General features: G+C 27.7%; 1 protein-coding gene across 1 annotated transcript; it reads right to left on the reverse strand.

The window, feature by feature from the left end:
- Positions 1-1,679: 1,679 nt before the first annotated feature.
- LOC130470186 (protein FAR1-RELATED SEQUENCE 5-like) lies at positions 1,680-2,873 on the reverse strand. Its single transcript, XM_056839825.1, has 3 exons — positions 2,635-2,873; positions 2,317-2,524; positions 1,680-1,910 (listed from the first exon to the last, which is right to left on the reverse strand). Exons 1-3 carry the CDS (start codon positions 2,871-2,873, stop codon positions 1,680-1,682), a joined length of 678 nt encoding a protein of 225 aa, XP_056695803.1.
- Between the last annotated feature and the right edge of the window lie 13,470 nt (positions 2,874-16,343).

Consider the following 16,343-nt stretch of genomic DNA (forward strand, 5'->3'; position numbering starts at 1 on the left):
TATATATATATATATATATATATATATATTCTCACTCATCATGTGCATATAAGACAAGTAATGTATAAAGGTAAATATTTAACCCTTTAAAATCTTTGTCCCTCAACTTTTTTTCATAATATAATAATTAATGAAAACATATTAAAAGTTACAAAAACATGAGTAAAAGTTACAAAAATATGGATAAAAATTATATCGGTGTATAATAAATTTATTGTATACCTTATAAGTACAATCTTTTTTATGTTAGTAAAATAACCCTTCTATCCAAATAACTCATGGATAAAACGGCATGGTTGCCCTTAACTTTGACTTTCTGTATATAGGAGTATGTATTAATTTGATTGTGGATCATTAAAATAGATTTGTTGACTTTAACTAATTAAATGAGCTGGTGCCTTATTTATATTATTGACTACATTAATTATAGTCATTTTTAAAATACTATCTTATTAGTATATTTTGTGGAGAATCATTTCCAACTATGTGTTACCTTGTTAAGACATTATAAATAACATTTACACTATAGTAAACCTGGTCCATGCTATATATGGACCAGGGTATTATAGTCTTTGCGTTGTTGCGTGCGAGAAGTTGCGTGTAACTGCCACGTGCTTTCCTAATTATATATATGTTTTTTTTAATTTCCTTTTTCCCGGCTTTTGAACTTCTCACTCAACTTCTCTCTCTAAACTGCTTTCGAACTTCTCTCTGAATTTCTCTCTCCATTTCAAATTTAATTTAGTGATTATTTTCATCCATTTGCATCAAATTACTCTTCCGATCTTCTTTTTTCTAAAAAATGGTGAAGAAGGCGGCACCGAAGAATCCGGCAGCGAAGAAACTTGAATTCGACAATTCCGTTGCTGAAATGGCTGTTGAAGCTCCTCGAAGGCGAGGAAGAAGGCCAAATGCTGTTTCTGAAGATATTCCTGGTAATTCGAACTTATTTTTTGTTTGATTTTGAATTATTGAAATGTTTGTGGTTTTTGCTGAAATTAGGTTTAGTGTTTCATGCAGTTACTGTTTCAAAGATATAGTTACCTTTTATTTGCTGTTTCTGAACAAATTCCTGTTAATTCGAACTTATTTTTTGTTTGATTTTGAATTATTGAAATGTTTGTGGTTTTTGCTGAAATTAGGTTTAGTGTTTCATGCAGTTACTGTTTCAAAGATATAGTTACCTTTTATTTGCTGTTTCTGAAGAAATTTCTAGTAATTCGAACTTATTTTTTGTTTGATTTTGAATTATTGAAATGTTTGTGGTTTTTGTTTGAAGTTACTGTTTCAAAGATATAGTTACTTTTTATTTTATGTTACGAAGTTTTTAAGTGTTTTTATTAGTGACTGGTTTGTTCGTAGTTTTTTAGAGTAATTATATTTTTAAAAGGTTACTATATTTCTAAAACAGTAACTATGTTTTTAAAATAGTTACTGTCTTTTTAGAAAGTAAATTAACTTTAAAATAGTAATTATGTGTTATAATTAGTTACTATCTTTTTTAGAAAGTAAATATAACTTTAAAACAGTAAATATGTGTTATAAATAGTTACTGTGTTTTTAGAAAGTAAATAAACTTTAAAATAGGAACTATGTGTTATAAATAGTTACTATCGTTTTTAGAAAGTAAATATAACTTTAAAACAGTAACTATGTGTTATAAATAGTTACTATCTTTCTTAAATGTGCAAAAGGCCATACAATCTGTTGAACCAGTCATCTTTTTCCAGCTTAAAAGTGTTGATCATAGATTTCCAAGTTTCTTCAAAATCATTTGGTGTTATACACCCAATTAAACACTTGTAGAATGCGTTTTTGAAGTTTTTATCAGACTTCAATAAACCAAACCTACTGTTTGCATTTTTACTCAAGTGCCACAAGCACAACCTGTGTCTTGAAGAAGGAAAAACCTGAAAAACAATAATGAATATATATAGTTCCACAAAATAGTAACTATATTTTATAAAGAGTTACTATACTTTATAAAGAATTACTATATTGTCAAAATATTAACTATATATTTTAATAAGAGTTTCTATATTTTCAAAATAGTAACTATATTTTATAAATAGTTACTATATTGTCAAAATAGTAACTATACTTTATAAAGTGTTACTATAATTTCAGAATAGTAACTATATCGAATTAAGAGTTACTATATTGTCAAAATAGTAACTATATTTTATAAAGAGATGCTATATTGTCAAAATAGTAACTATATTTTATAAAGAGTTACTATATTGTTAAAATAGTAACTATATTTTATAAAGAGTTACTATATTGTCAAAATAGTAACTATAATATATGAAGAGGTACATGTTCTATTCCAGCAGCAATAGCTGCATCTTGATCAGTGAAAATTGATATAGGGTGCTTTCCTCCCATAGCCTTCAGAAAAGTTTCAAACACCCAAACGAAAGATTCGGTGGTTTCATCCCCAATGAAAGCACAAGCATACATTGTGTTTTTCCACTGGTTATTGATACCAACAAATGGAGCACATATGAGATTGTACTTATTGGTTCTGAATGTAGTATCAAAAACTAGAACATCTCCATATATTTTGTAATCTTCTCTCATCATAGAATCCCTCCAAAATAGGCACTCAACTTTTCCTTCAGCATTGAGTCTTACTCTAAAAAGAACTCGGGATCTATTGATTGTATGTCATACAGTTTGTTCACTAGTGTTTGTGAATCCTTGCCATCAATTTGCTTCATTTTTAACTTGTAGCAGTAGTTTAGATGATCAATCATCGTATGACCTACACAGTCGTCTCCGCCAGTTTCTGTTGACATATACCTATAAGACTCCATTGGTCTTAGACCACATTCTGACATTGCCTCAATAGCTTCTTTTTTAGGTTCTGTCATTTGTCGTTCCGATCGGTGGAGATAATTACTTATTTCTCTTGTCAATGGGTGATTATGTACCACTACATGCTTTTCTATTTCAAAATCTCCATTTTCATTCTTCTTTGCAAATATTTGAGCTTCACATTTTGTTCTTGTTATCATAACCCTCTTTCTCCTTTCTTTCTTTTTTGCATCTGATTGATCATCTTCATTTTTGAGTTCTTTGTTTTTAGGAGGGTCTCTTATTCCAGCAGCAAAGCAGTAGAAGTATTTTCCATTAACAATTGTGGTTCCTTCTTTATATCTATTCTTCCCTTTTCGTACACTAAAACCAATAATAGCAGCATGTTTGCAATATAGATCATAAATCTCATCGGTTGTTTTCCTTGCTTCTCCAATTAAACTGCCATCTAATTCTTTATCAATGTTTTCTTCCTGCTCATTATTTGAATTTTCAAAGATGTTGTGGTTTGTATCAATTGAATGTATTATTGAACCTGTACAAATACAAATATAGTTATCATTAAATGTGATAGTTACTCTTAATATTTATACAGTTACTGTTTATATATTATAGTTACTCACAGTTAATATAACTCCTTTTTATATGTGATAGTTACTCTACAGTATATAGTTCTTCTTTATATGTGATAGTTACTCTTTATTTTATATAGTTACTTTTTATATGTTATAGTTACTCTATATTTAACATTGTTACTTAAGATCTATTGATTGTTATAGTTACTCTACAGTTCATATAGTTACTCTTTACATGTTATAGTTACTCCATATTTAACATACTTACTTAGGATCTATTGATTGTTATAGTTACTCTACAGTTAATATAGTTATTCTTTATATGTTATAGTTACTATAAATTAAATGTAGTTATTTCTTATTTATATTATTTCGTTATGTGAAGTTACTCTATAATTAATATAGTTACCATTCATAAATTATAGTTACTTTATTTTAAATATAGTTATCATTATATGTGATAGTTACTCTTTATTTTATATAGTTACTGTTTATATATTATAGTTACTCACAGTTAATATAACTCCTGTTTATATGTGATAGTTACTCTACAGTATATAGTTCTTCTTTATATGTGATAGTTACTTTTCATTTTATATAGTTAGTCTCTATAGTTTATAGTTACTCTACAGTTACTATAAGTCCTGTCTATATGAGATAGTTACTCTACATTAAACATAGTTTCTCTTTGTATGTTATAGTTACTCTGCGTTAAATATAATTCCTCTTTCTATGTTAGTTACACTACTGCAATTATAATATGTTAACTATATCAATATAACAGTTACTATATATATATTAAAAGATACTATATCATACCTTCTTCAATACATTGATTTGCAACCATAACTTGCTGAGATGTGCCTTCATCTTCATCTTCAACATCATATACTTCTCTATGATTCTCTAAGTTTTCTAAAATAATAATAATTACTCAATGAGTATGAAAGTTACTATAATTTTCTTCGTAGTTAGTTATTAGGATTCGAATATTACCGTCATAATTATACAATTTTTCTTCTATTGCGCGATTTAAATCGATATTCAAATCGATTAAATCGTCCTCCATTGTTGAAGCTCGAAGAGAGAGAAGCTGTTGGAGGAGAGAGAAGCTGCTGTAGGAGAGAGAAGCTGCTGCTGGAGGAGAGAGATTTCAATTTTAGGGTTTCGCGCATTCTGTTATTTTGGAACACGTGATTTCAAACGGTTCAGCGCTGCAAATTACCTAATTACCCTGGTCCATGGTAACCTTAATGGTGGACCGGGTCCATGCAAGCGGAATTGTATAAATAATGACATGTATCTATACTTCATATAAAAGAGAATTAAAGGTTTGGCTCAAAAGGGTATTGCTACAATGTCTTCTTTTCATGTAATACCTTTCATGTCCCTTATTATTTTTTTACCACACTTTGCGTCTAACCCCATTTAGTGCAAGCAAATTTTCATTTGCCTAGGCAACCGTTTAGACACGTGGCATTTCATGCTGATTTTCCATTTTATTTGTTCTTTTGTGAGGGAAAGCATATGTGATCCTTCTTCATCTGGCCTATAAAAAAAATTACTTTATCTATATTTTATTAAAGAATATACTTAGTTTGGCACGTAGTTTTAGGAGAGTGAATTAAATTTATTAAATTAATATAAAATTGGGATAATGGATGAATTATTTATTGTAGGAAAAAGATGATCTTACTAAGTGGAAAAATAAGAAGAAGAAAAATATTAATATAATCGAAACCAGGGACCATGACATGCCAAAAGAGTAAAATATATCCTTTAATAAAATACGGTCGTTTATGGAAAATGTATCATTTAATAAAACATACGGAGTAGATGGAGTAATTTATACGGAGTATGAAATATTATTGTATATCTTTTGTCAAACTTTTTGCCCTGATGTAGATTTTTGGCTTAAACGTTTTTGCTAAATTCATTTTTTGGGTCAAACGTAAAAAGTTTGACCATGAATTATCACTAACCTATAAGAAATAATTTAGTTTTATGAGTTCTTGTTACTCGCGACTCAATATATAATTTTAAAATATCAACTTTTTACAATTTTATCGTGTCTTGAATTCTATGAGAAGTCAAATGGAGCATCGTTTACGGACAAAGGGAGTATGTCTCTTATTTTTTATTGAGTTTGGGTTCCTAAAAGCCTATAACAGAACAATTACTCTTTATCAAAAATTGATGGGATAGATGATTTTGAAGCAGAATATGTGGTCCTATAGTCTGTGTATGTATGCGTGTCACTTCATCTATTGGTTTATATTAATTATTTTAGATATCAAATAAAAATAACAATCGACTAACTACAAATATTAACTAATACTCCCCCGTATCGAAATAATAGGGACAATTTATCTTTTCACGCTTGCTAATGTAAATGTTTGAACATTAATTAATATCTCTAGTTTGTATTCAAAATAATTATAAAAAAGTTGGTTTTCCGAAAGTATATATCGTGACAAATAAAAAAAAAGACCCCACACGACTATATTTTTCCTAACAATAAATCACAAATGATAGTTAAATTGAAATTTGTGAATAGTGTCAAAAGTCAAAGTGTCCATATTATTTCGAAACGGAAGGAGTACAGAGTAAGAAATAGTAGTAACAAGTGATACATAAATTGTAGGGAAGAAGATTTTAACTCATCAAATAATGATATACTGTAATACCGTGTACATCGGGGTAACTTCTACCCACTTGTACATTAACAACTTTTAACATGTTGCATTAACTTTTTACAGTATGATTTTTTTTAATGAATAAATTTTAAGGATTAAATTTTTACCTTTATACATTACATTAAGAATTAATGAGTGTAATAATTTTAGTGATATTTTTTTCAATAAAAATAATTCCTCCAAAATACTTTTTTTTTTAATTAATTCTTAATTTTGTAATTGTAATTCCGTATTCATTACACCATCACCTACTTGCAAATATCAAATTTTAGTTTAATACCATTACTTTAATTATAAGGCCTATTTAATTTGGTGGATCGCCACTTGTGTAATCTGAAAATTAATTTCCGCTAAAACTTAATTTCAGCTAATAATAATCAACCATGTTAGTTGCATTCAAGTCACATTATTGGAGATGAAACTCTTTCAGAAAGGGTGAATAAAATACACCTAAGGTTACAAATACGAAAACCAAGTAATTAAAGAAATTTGAATTGACACCAATTAAAGCAAATACTTACATAGTTATTTGATTAAAATCCATATTAATTTTATTAGTCATGAGAAGTACGGAGTATATGATAATTACTACTTCTTTGTATTTCATTATATGGTGCACCTTGACCGATGCAGATTTAAGGAGAATTAGTTGCTTTTATTTAAAAAAGATACAAGTGGAGTAAGTCGAGAATAACGCATTGTAATAAAAAATAATGCGGTTATTAAATTATTCAAAGAATGAAAATGCAAGGAAACAAAATAAAATAGGTGAGAGATGTGACCATGAGAGGAGAAGTATATATTATTAAAATGTGAAAACATACCAAAAATGAAAAGTACATCATTTAATGAAAAATGATTGTTTTAGAAAAATGCATCATTTAATAAAATACAGAGGGGCATAGCAAGTATTATTTTCTTGTATAATTTATTTTTATCCCATCGAAATTCGACCTATGTTTAATAATTACCTCAAAACTACAATTATACGGAGTATATAAATTCATTACGGATTTTATAAACATAATTTATTTTTGATACACTTAACTTATTTTTACTAAATATTTTTTTTAAAGGTGGAGTAGATAGATCCTAACATAGAATAACTCAAGGGAACAAAACGAGCATTATGTATTTTTTTTTATAATAGCATTAAGTATTTAATTTAAAGAAAAATAAGTTTTACGTGTAGAAAATATAATTTCAATAAGTCAAATTTCAATAAGTTCAGATACATTAGGTATAATTTCAAAAAGAAAAATTCTTGTGAGAAGGATGTACCCTTAGCATACAAGTGGATAATTAAAAGGTAATTATAGATATAGTATATATAGAGTACATAAAACAACACTTCGGAAATAATTTTTTGTTTTTTGTAAAATAGAATTTATGTTGATCCAAACTATTTTTTATTTGTTAGTTTGATTTTTATTATAGATGTCATATGACTATTTTATTAATGAACTAATTTTATCTTTTTAAAAAATAAAGAATTAAAGAAGAAAGAGAAATGACCTAAAAGTGAAGTACTCTTGCATAGGTAAAGAGGAATAAACAAACAAATATTGCTTACCAACACTTGAAACAAATATGAAATATAACCAATACTAAGGAACATTTAACCACAAACAAGTATTTAACTCAAAAGGAAAAAAAAAAAAATTATATATATAAAACACCAAGTTGACTACCGCGTGCGTAGGTGGTTCAACTAGTGTGATTGAAAAGTGAACCAAAATCAACTTTCTAAAGTATTATCCTTCAAAACACTTAAAAAAAAAAAAAAAAGAAAGAAAGTAAAGCTAAGGCAATTTTTTAGAGAATGAAAATGGCGGCCTTCTTGAAGCCCCTTATTCTAGGAATACTGCTCATCTTTTTGGCATCAGGTTGTATTACTAACTCCTACTACGTACTGCTTTTTACGTTTTTCATGTTTAATTATGTCATCGTTTCTCTTTTTTTCCTTTTTTATATTTATACTAGATTTTAGCCTGTGCGATCCACGGATTCTATTAAATTGTTATGTTTAAATAAAACTCTTATGTATATATACCAATTTTATATATAAGACTAGATTTTAGCCCGTGCGATGCACGGATTTTATTAAATTATTATGTGTAAATAAAAATCCTATGTATGTACCACTTTTATATATTATACTAGACTTTAGCCCGTGCGATGCACGGTTTCTATTAAATTGTTCCGTTAAAATAAAACTCCTACATATATCAACTGCTATATTTTATATATTAGATTAAATTGATTTTTTAATTTTTAATTGAATTTCATTTTAGATATTTTTTTTAATTATTATAGTGTTTGATTTTGGATGAAATTGTATATAAGAAATATTAATAATTATTTAATAAAAATATTTACGTGGCACCTAATTATTTATCTACGTGGCATTCGATTTTTTAATTCAAAAATAATTTTGAAGTCTTATTTTTCATTGGCGGAAACCATTATATTTCCTATGTGGCGCTCTAATATTGGATTAATGTTTGATTTTGGATTGAATTTTATTTTAGATTAGTGTTTGATTTTGGATGAATTTTATTTTAGATTTATTTTTTAATTATTAGAGCGTTTGATTTTGGATGGAATTGTATATATTTGTACTTAATTAATTAATTTAAATATCTACGTGGCACCTAATTAATTATCTACGTGGCACTCGATTTTTTTAATTCAAAAATAAATTAGAAATCTTATTTTTCATTGGCCGAAACCACTAGTAATCCTAGGTGGCGCTCTAATAGTTCAGCAAATATGCCTCCTTTATATATGTATATTATATTATACTACCTCCGTTCCTAAAAGTTCTTTACGCTTTCCGTTTTAGTCCGTTCCTGAAAGTTCTTTACACTCCTACTTTATTCCATTTTTACTCTTATTTGGCCCACCATAACTTACCCACTCACAATACTTTAATATTAGTTTCCACCCACTCACATTGTTGGACAATTTATAGCCACTCATTTTCCATTTGTTACCCCACCATCACATGTTCACCAAAATTCCTTAATTACCGTGCAAATAGTAACCGTAAAGATCATTTAGGAACGGAGGTAGTATTAGGTTAGTTTTTGATTTTGCATTGGATTCCATTTTAGATATTTTTTTAATTATGAGAGTGTTTGTTTTTGGATGAAATTGTATATGCGTAATATTGATAATTAATTAATAAAAAATATCTATGTGACACTTAATCATTTCTTTACCTGACACTCGACTTTTTTGATTCAAAATTAATTTTGAAATCTTATTTTTCATTGGCCGAAACAATTAGATTTTTCTACGTGGCGCTCTAATATTGGATTAATGTTTGATTTTAAATTGAATTTTATTTATTTTATTTTAGATTATTATTGATTTTGGATGCATTTTATTTTAGATTTATTTTTTAATTATTAGAGTATTTGATTTTAGATGGAATTGTATATATATATGTAATTAATTAATTAATTAAAATATCTACGTGGCACCTAATTAATTATCTACGTGGAAATATATTATTTTAGATTAATCTTTGATTTTAAATTGAATTTTATTTATTTTATTTTAGATTAGTGTTTGATTTTGGATGAATTTTATTTTAGATTATTAGAGTGTTTTATTTTAGATGGAGTTGTATATATTAGTAATTAATTAATTAAAATATCTATGTGGCACCTAATTAATTATCTACGTGGAAATCGATTTTTTTAATTCAAAAATAAATTAGAAATTTTATTTTTCATTGGCCGAAACCATTAATAATCCTAGGTGGCGCTCTAATATTTCAGCAAATATGCCTCCTTTATATATATATAATATATTAGATTTATGCTTTACATTCATGGGTCCAAGTTTGAAAATTAACCTTTGATCGTAAATTCACACATATATAAATACCAAATAATATATCACGTACGTGAATCTGAAATAATATTGCTCATATGTAACGAAATCTAATATACATATATAAAGGAGGCATATTTGCTGAAAGATTAGAGCGCCACCTAGGATTACTATTGGTTTCGGCCAATGAAAAATAAGATTTCTAATTTATTTTTGAATTAAAAAAATCGTGTGCCATGTAGATAATTATTAGGTGCCACGTAGATATTTTAATTAATTAATTATTAATATATACAACTCCATACAAAAACAAACACTCTAATAATTAAAAAATAAATCTAAAATAAAATTCATCCAAAATAAAAACACTAAAAAATAAAATTCATCCAAAATTAAACACTAACCTAAAAAGCGCCACCTAGGATTACTAATGGTTTCGGCTAATGAAAAATAAGATTTCTAATTTAGTTTTGAATTAAATAAATCGAGTGCCACGTAGATAATTAATTAGGTGCCACGTAGATATTTAAATTAATTAGTTAATTACTAATATATACAATTCCATCCAAAATCAAACACTCTAATAATTAAAAAATAAATCTAAAATAAAATTCGTCCAAAATCGTTTCGGCCAATGAAAAAATAAGACTTCAAAATTACTTTTGAATTAAAAAGTTGAATGACACGTAGATAAATAATTAGGTGTCACGTAGATATTTTTATTAATTAATTTCTTATATACAATTTTGTCCAAAATCAAACACTATTATAATTAAAAAATAAATCTAAAATATAAATCAATCCAAAATAAAAAAAACCAAACTAATCTAATATAAAATATAGCAGTTGATATATATATAGGAGTTTTATTTTAATGTAACAATTTAATAGAAACCGTGCATCGCACGGGCTAAAATCTAGTATATCAATAAATTAGGACATCACAATGGTAATACATGCATATTACATGAATTAAAACTAGATATAAAACAATTCAAAAGGAATACATGTTTCCTTGCGTATATTCAGATGAAGAGTGTTGCGAAGGAAACGTTTGCTTCAAATTCATTAACAAAACATTCAAATTCATCATGTCCAAATTAAAACCATTAAGTCCAGATCAGAAACGATATGATCAGATCATGTTTATATCAGAACTGGTTTTTACTGATCATAACCATTATATATCCAGAACAAAACCGATATGATAAAATAATATCCAGATCATAATTGATCTATACAGATCATGTGCAGATCATGTTCAGATCTGCAAAGATCTTGTCTAGATGTATCAGAACCGATCCTTAGAATTCATGTCCATCCTTACAGAACCATTATGTTCAGATCATAACCAATTTGTACAGATCATGTCCAGATCAGAATCGATATATCTAGATTAGAACTAGTCTAGATATCGACTCTGTACAAATTGTGTTCAGATAAGAATTAATCTGCAGAGATCATGTCCATATCAGAATTGATTTGTACATATCATGTCCAGATCAGAACTGGTCTATAAAGATCATGACTTGATCAGAACTGATCTGTACAGATCATGTCTAGGTCATGTCAACATCAAAATTGATATACACATATCATATCCAGACCAGCACCCATACGTGTAGATCAGAACTCATATATTCGAATCGATCTATCTAGATCATGTCTAAATCTGTACCGATTTGTCAAGATCATGTCCATATCAAAACTCATATGTCTAGATCATGCCCCGTATGTCCAGATCATGTCCAAATTTGAACCGATCAAAATCAATCTGTCTAGATCATGTCCAAATCAGAACCTGTTTGTACAGATCATATCCAGATCAAAACTGCTCTATATAGATCATGTCCAGATCTATACTGATCATGTCCATATTAGAACATATCTATCCAGATCATATCCAAATCATAACCAAATTTGTACATATCATCCCCAAATCAGAATCGATCTATACAAACCATATCCAGATCAGAACTGATATGTCCAGATCATAACCGATCAATCTAGATCATGTACATGTATATCTAATACTAGTTTAGGGCCCGTGCAATGCACGGCTACTACTAAAATAATTTATTATTTTAATAGTAACTAAAAGACTTGTGATATTAGGAAAACATGATAGTAAAAAGGATATATGAAAAAGTATAAATTCAAAGTTGTGTAAAAAAAATATTCAAATGAACTAAATTTGCATATTACTATACGAAGTTAAAAATTATAGTCGTTTACTTGTATGTAGAACGATCTAACAACGTTAACCAAGCCCGAATGACTCAAGACTAATTTTCGTAAAGACCCGAGCATAACCGAGTTAGTCAAATATACCATATTTTGAATTGAGTAAAATCTTGATAAATAAGTTATATGTTAGTCTACTTACCATGTATTATTATTTTAATTAACATTCTTGCTTACCAGTTACCATGTATTATATTATTAATAGTAGACTAACATTAGAAATTCATTTATCAATATTTTTTATATTTCTTATCAGATTAAAAAGTTATACTAATACATAAATAAAATTATATCATAAAGGAAAAAATAATATTGATTTTGCCTTCCTCCAATAATATATTATGTAGTACACATATATGGTAATTAAAATATATTTTTATCTTACTTTCCTAAAAAAACGTAATATAATTTACTTATTTTAAAGTAAAAAAATAAAAATAAAAATTTTGGCGGGAAAAAATCGCACCAGGAGATGACACGTGTCATTCCTGGTGTCTCTTTTAGTATATAGTAATAGACTAGTATAGTACCCGTTCGATGCACGATTTATGATCTAAATATTAATTTTTCATGAAATCTGAACTATAGTTATATACAATTGTCTTATGAATAGATCTTATAGATATTATTCAAATTAAAATCCAAATCTACCACACTTGAAGCAAATTTGTTGGAGAACTCCTATTCCACACAAAGATTATTTTGATCCTGTTAATCACCATGTCAACATATATAAAGTTATTTTCATCAATCTTTACTCTGATAATAATAACATATAATACTCGATATACCATCTACCAATTAACCGATTATATATCATCTACCAATTACCCGATCAATTAACATCTGTCCACACTATCTACTTTATTCAGGTAGAGATGACTCTGAAGTGGGGTGCGTGCAGGAGATGGTGCCTCCACTTCTATACCCGCCTAACAATGTCATCTCCGTCTCCGCTACCCACGATAGTATATGGTCCCTCCACTTCCATACCCGCCTAATAATGTCACCTCTGTCTCCGCTACCCACGATAGTATATGGTACTCATCCCCATCCCAACCCCAATCACCACCTCGCTGGATACAAAATAAAATATATCCCACCTTCACCACCCAGATATCTACACCGGCCTCAAACTCACCTCTAGATCCAACAAAATTTACTATCGTGGATGAATTTTGACGAAGTGTGTTATTTAAGTACTTTTATATCAAATATGATCAATGATTCATCTTAAAAAATAAATATGATCAATGATTCATCTCAAACTCACCCCTAGACCCAACAAATTTATTTTGTTTGGTAGGAGAGTTTTGAATTTTAAAACACTGTTCTTTTCTATGATTTAATCCGATTGTCTGATTCAAGCGGTTGAGTGTAATAAGCAGAATATATAATATACATGTTAGTAGTGAAAAGATGTAGATATATTCATAATCAATTAGATAAAAGATAACCTTGGAAGACGTTTCCAATCTAAGGCTCTATTTTGTTCAACTTATTTTCATTTATTTTTAAAAATAATTTCACATAATTTCACATAAGTTCGGTTAAGTTCAGATAATTACAGATGAGTTAAGTTCTGGAAAAATAAATATTGATTTACGTATCAAAATATTAATTTTGTACAAATTTTATACATAAGTGATATTGCATTCGTTGGATTAACCTATTATGTATTCTACGGCTAAAAAAAATATTATTAACAAATAACTTAATAAAGCCTTAATACGAAGTGTTTTATTTAAGTAATTGTTTATCACTTATGATCAATAATTCATCTTAAACACCACCTTTTTGATTGCATACTAACCCTTATACTTTTGAGCATATATTTATTGACATCAATTCATTTTTTTTAAATAATTCTTAAACTACTCCCTCCATCCCAATTTAAAGTGTTCATTCATCATGATAAATCATTTTAGTATAAGTTTTGAAGTGTGGTTATCAAATATTATTTTATTGAGAAATCAAAGTAAGTAGAATGCAAGATAGTGATTTTTTTAATTGAATGAGAGAGAGTGTGAGACCCTGATTTTAGTAGTGGGAAAAAAGAAGTAATAATATAATTGCATGTGGGCCCTTTCCTAAGTACTAACGTCCCAAAAGTAAATTGGGTTTCATGACTATAATTCATATATGACTATAAACCATAGTCCACCAATTGTAGAATTTGATTTTGGTCATATTGTTCATAGTATTTGAGGAAGTACATACCAATTTTACACACTACCTCCATTTCTAAATGTTCTTTACGCTTTCTGTTTTAGTCCGTTCCTGAAAGATTTTTACACTCTACTTTATTCCATTTTTAGCATATAAATTTTACATTCATTATTTCATTTGGCACACTACAAATACAACTTTGAATATTGTGTATTATGTGAGTCTATCATAACTTACCCACTCACAATACTTTAATATTAATTTTCATCCACTCACATAGTCACATTGCTGGACAATTAATAGCCACTCATTTTCCCATTTGTTAACCCGCCATCACATGTTCACCAAAGTTCCTTAATTACCATGCAAATAGTGAAGGTAAATATATTTTAGGAACGAAGGTAGTACTCGATAAGATATATTTCGTTTTATACATTTTCTTAAAAGAATTCTTGTAACGATAAGTATAATTTAGTAATAGTCATATTTTAATTTCAACATATTGTTATTTGTGAAACTGCATATTTAAATATGTTCAAAATGCTATCATTTTTTCTTGTAATATTAAAATATTTTTTAATTACCATACTCATATGTTACTTTTGAAAATGATTTATTTTTAAAGAATATATAAAAAATATATTTTTTAATTTGGAAATATCAAAAGATATTTTTCATGAAGTATTTTTACGATTACTATAACAAAAATTAAACTAAGGAAAATAAATATATTTTTATAATTAAAAATAATTATTTTAATTAAAGGAGAGGCAAATTATGGAGTGACGTTTATCATCATCACATTAATTTTCTCTCTTCTAATATAGTATATAAATAGTTATATTGCTCATCGTTAGCATGCAACTTTAATATTCTAATTGTAAATGTTATTTTTCAACTTATATACCAAAAATGGAATACTATATTAATTGAATAAAAGGTCATCTCTTCATTTATACGTACCTATTAATTGAATAATTATTTTGTTTAAATTTTAACATATCTTGTCCACAATATTATGTTTTGAACACTCGATCACATTAAATAATATGAAAGTATCCTCACAATCATATTAGTTTATAAGACTAAGCACCAAAAAAAAAAATATTAGTTTATAAGACTATATATACTATATTATTTTCTGGCATTTACATAATACTACAATGAAACACAATTAGTTTATAAGTGACAAAAATGTATATCTCCCATAATACATTTTCCTTATATATCTCCCATAATTTATTCTCCGGCTAATTATCTTCCTTATTAAGATTTCAATCTAAAGTAGAAACAGGTCTATGATTTATGTACCATATATTTTATATAGTATAAGACCTTTTTAACAAAAATAAACCAAAGAAAATAATATAGTTTTATAATTAAAATAATTATTTTAATTAAAAGAGAGGCAAATCAGAGAGCGACATTTGTCAGCTCCACATTGATTTCCTCTCTTTTAGTATAATATATAGATAAGGAATAGTTAAATAATGAGCAAACCCAAATAAATAATAACAATATTATAAATTTGTGTAACATTTATTTTACACGTAAGTCGTTTAATATTAATAAATATAGATTTTTATTTAAACTTAATTCTGAAAAATCAGATAAGATAAGATAAGATCAGACCAGATCAGAACAAATAAATTCAGATCAGATCAAATCGGGAGAAATAAGGTGAACTAAATCAGGCCTTATGGTACTTATTTGTAGATGGTGAATGTTGGTGCAATATCGATCTGTTGGGTTTTTTTTTATTAGGAGTTTAAAATTAATTAACAATATAATGTTGGTAATTGGTTGTAGAATCTACAATGGTCTATGCACGGGAGATTTGTTCAGGAGGGTTTCCTTGCGTAAATTCAGATGAAGAGTGTTGCGAATAGGGATGTCAGTGGGGCGGGGCGGATGCGGATGTAGGTCCCTCCATCCCCATCCCCACCTAAAATTTTCATCCCCATCCCCGCCTCATCACCCATGGCGGGTACAAAATTCA

Source organism: Spinacia oleracea, chromosome 3 (assembly GCF_020520425.1).
Source record: "Spinacia oleracea cultivar Varoflay chromosome 3, BTI_SOV_V1, whole genome shotgun sequence".
In the NCBI taxonomy this organism is placed as follows: domain Eukaryota; kingdom Viridiplantae; phylum Streptophyta; class Magnoliopsida; order Caryophyllales; family Amaranthaceae; genus Spinacia; species Spinacia oleracea.

Bases quoted from the DNA above. Each gene is read 5' to 3' on its own strand.
- LOC130470186 (XM_056839825.1), bottom strand. From the start codon at position 2,873: ATGACAGAACCTAAAAAAGAAGCTATTGAGGCAATGTCAGAATGTGGT. The intron at 2,525-2,634 runs GTAAGACTCAAT...TACTACATTCAG, and splicing joins GATCCCGAGTTCTTTTTAGA to AACCAATAAGTACAATCTCA. The intron at 1,911-2,316 runs GTACCTCTTCAT...ATTGTTTTTCAG, and splicing joins TTGCTGCTGGAATAGAACAT to GTTTTTCCTTCTTCAAGACA.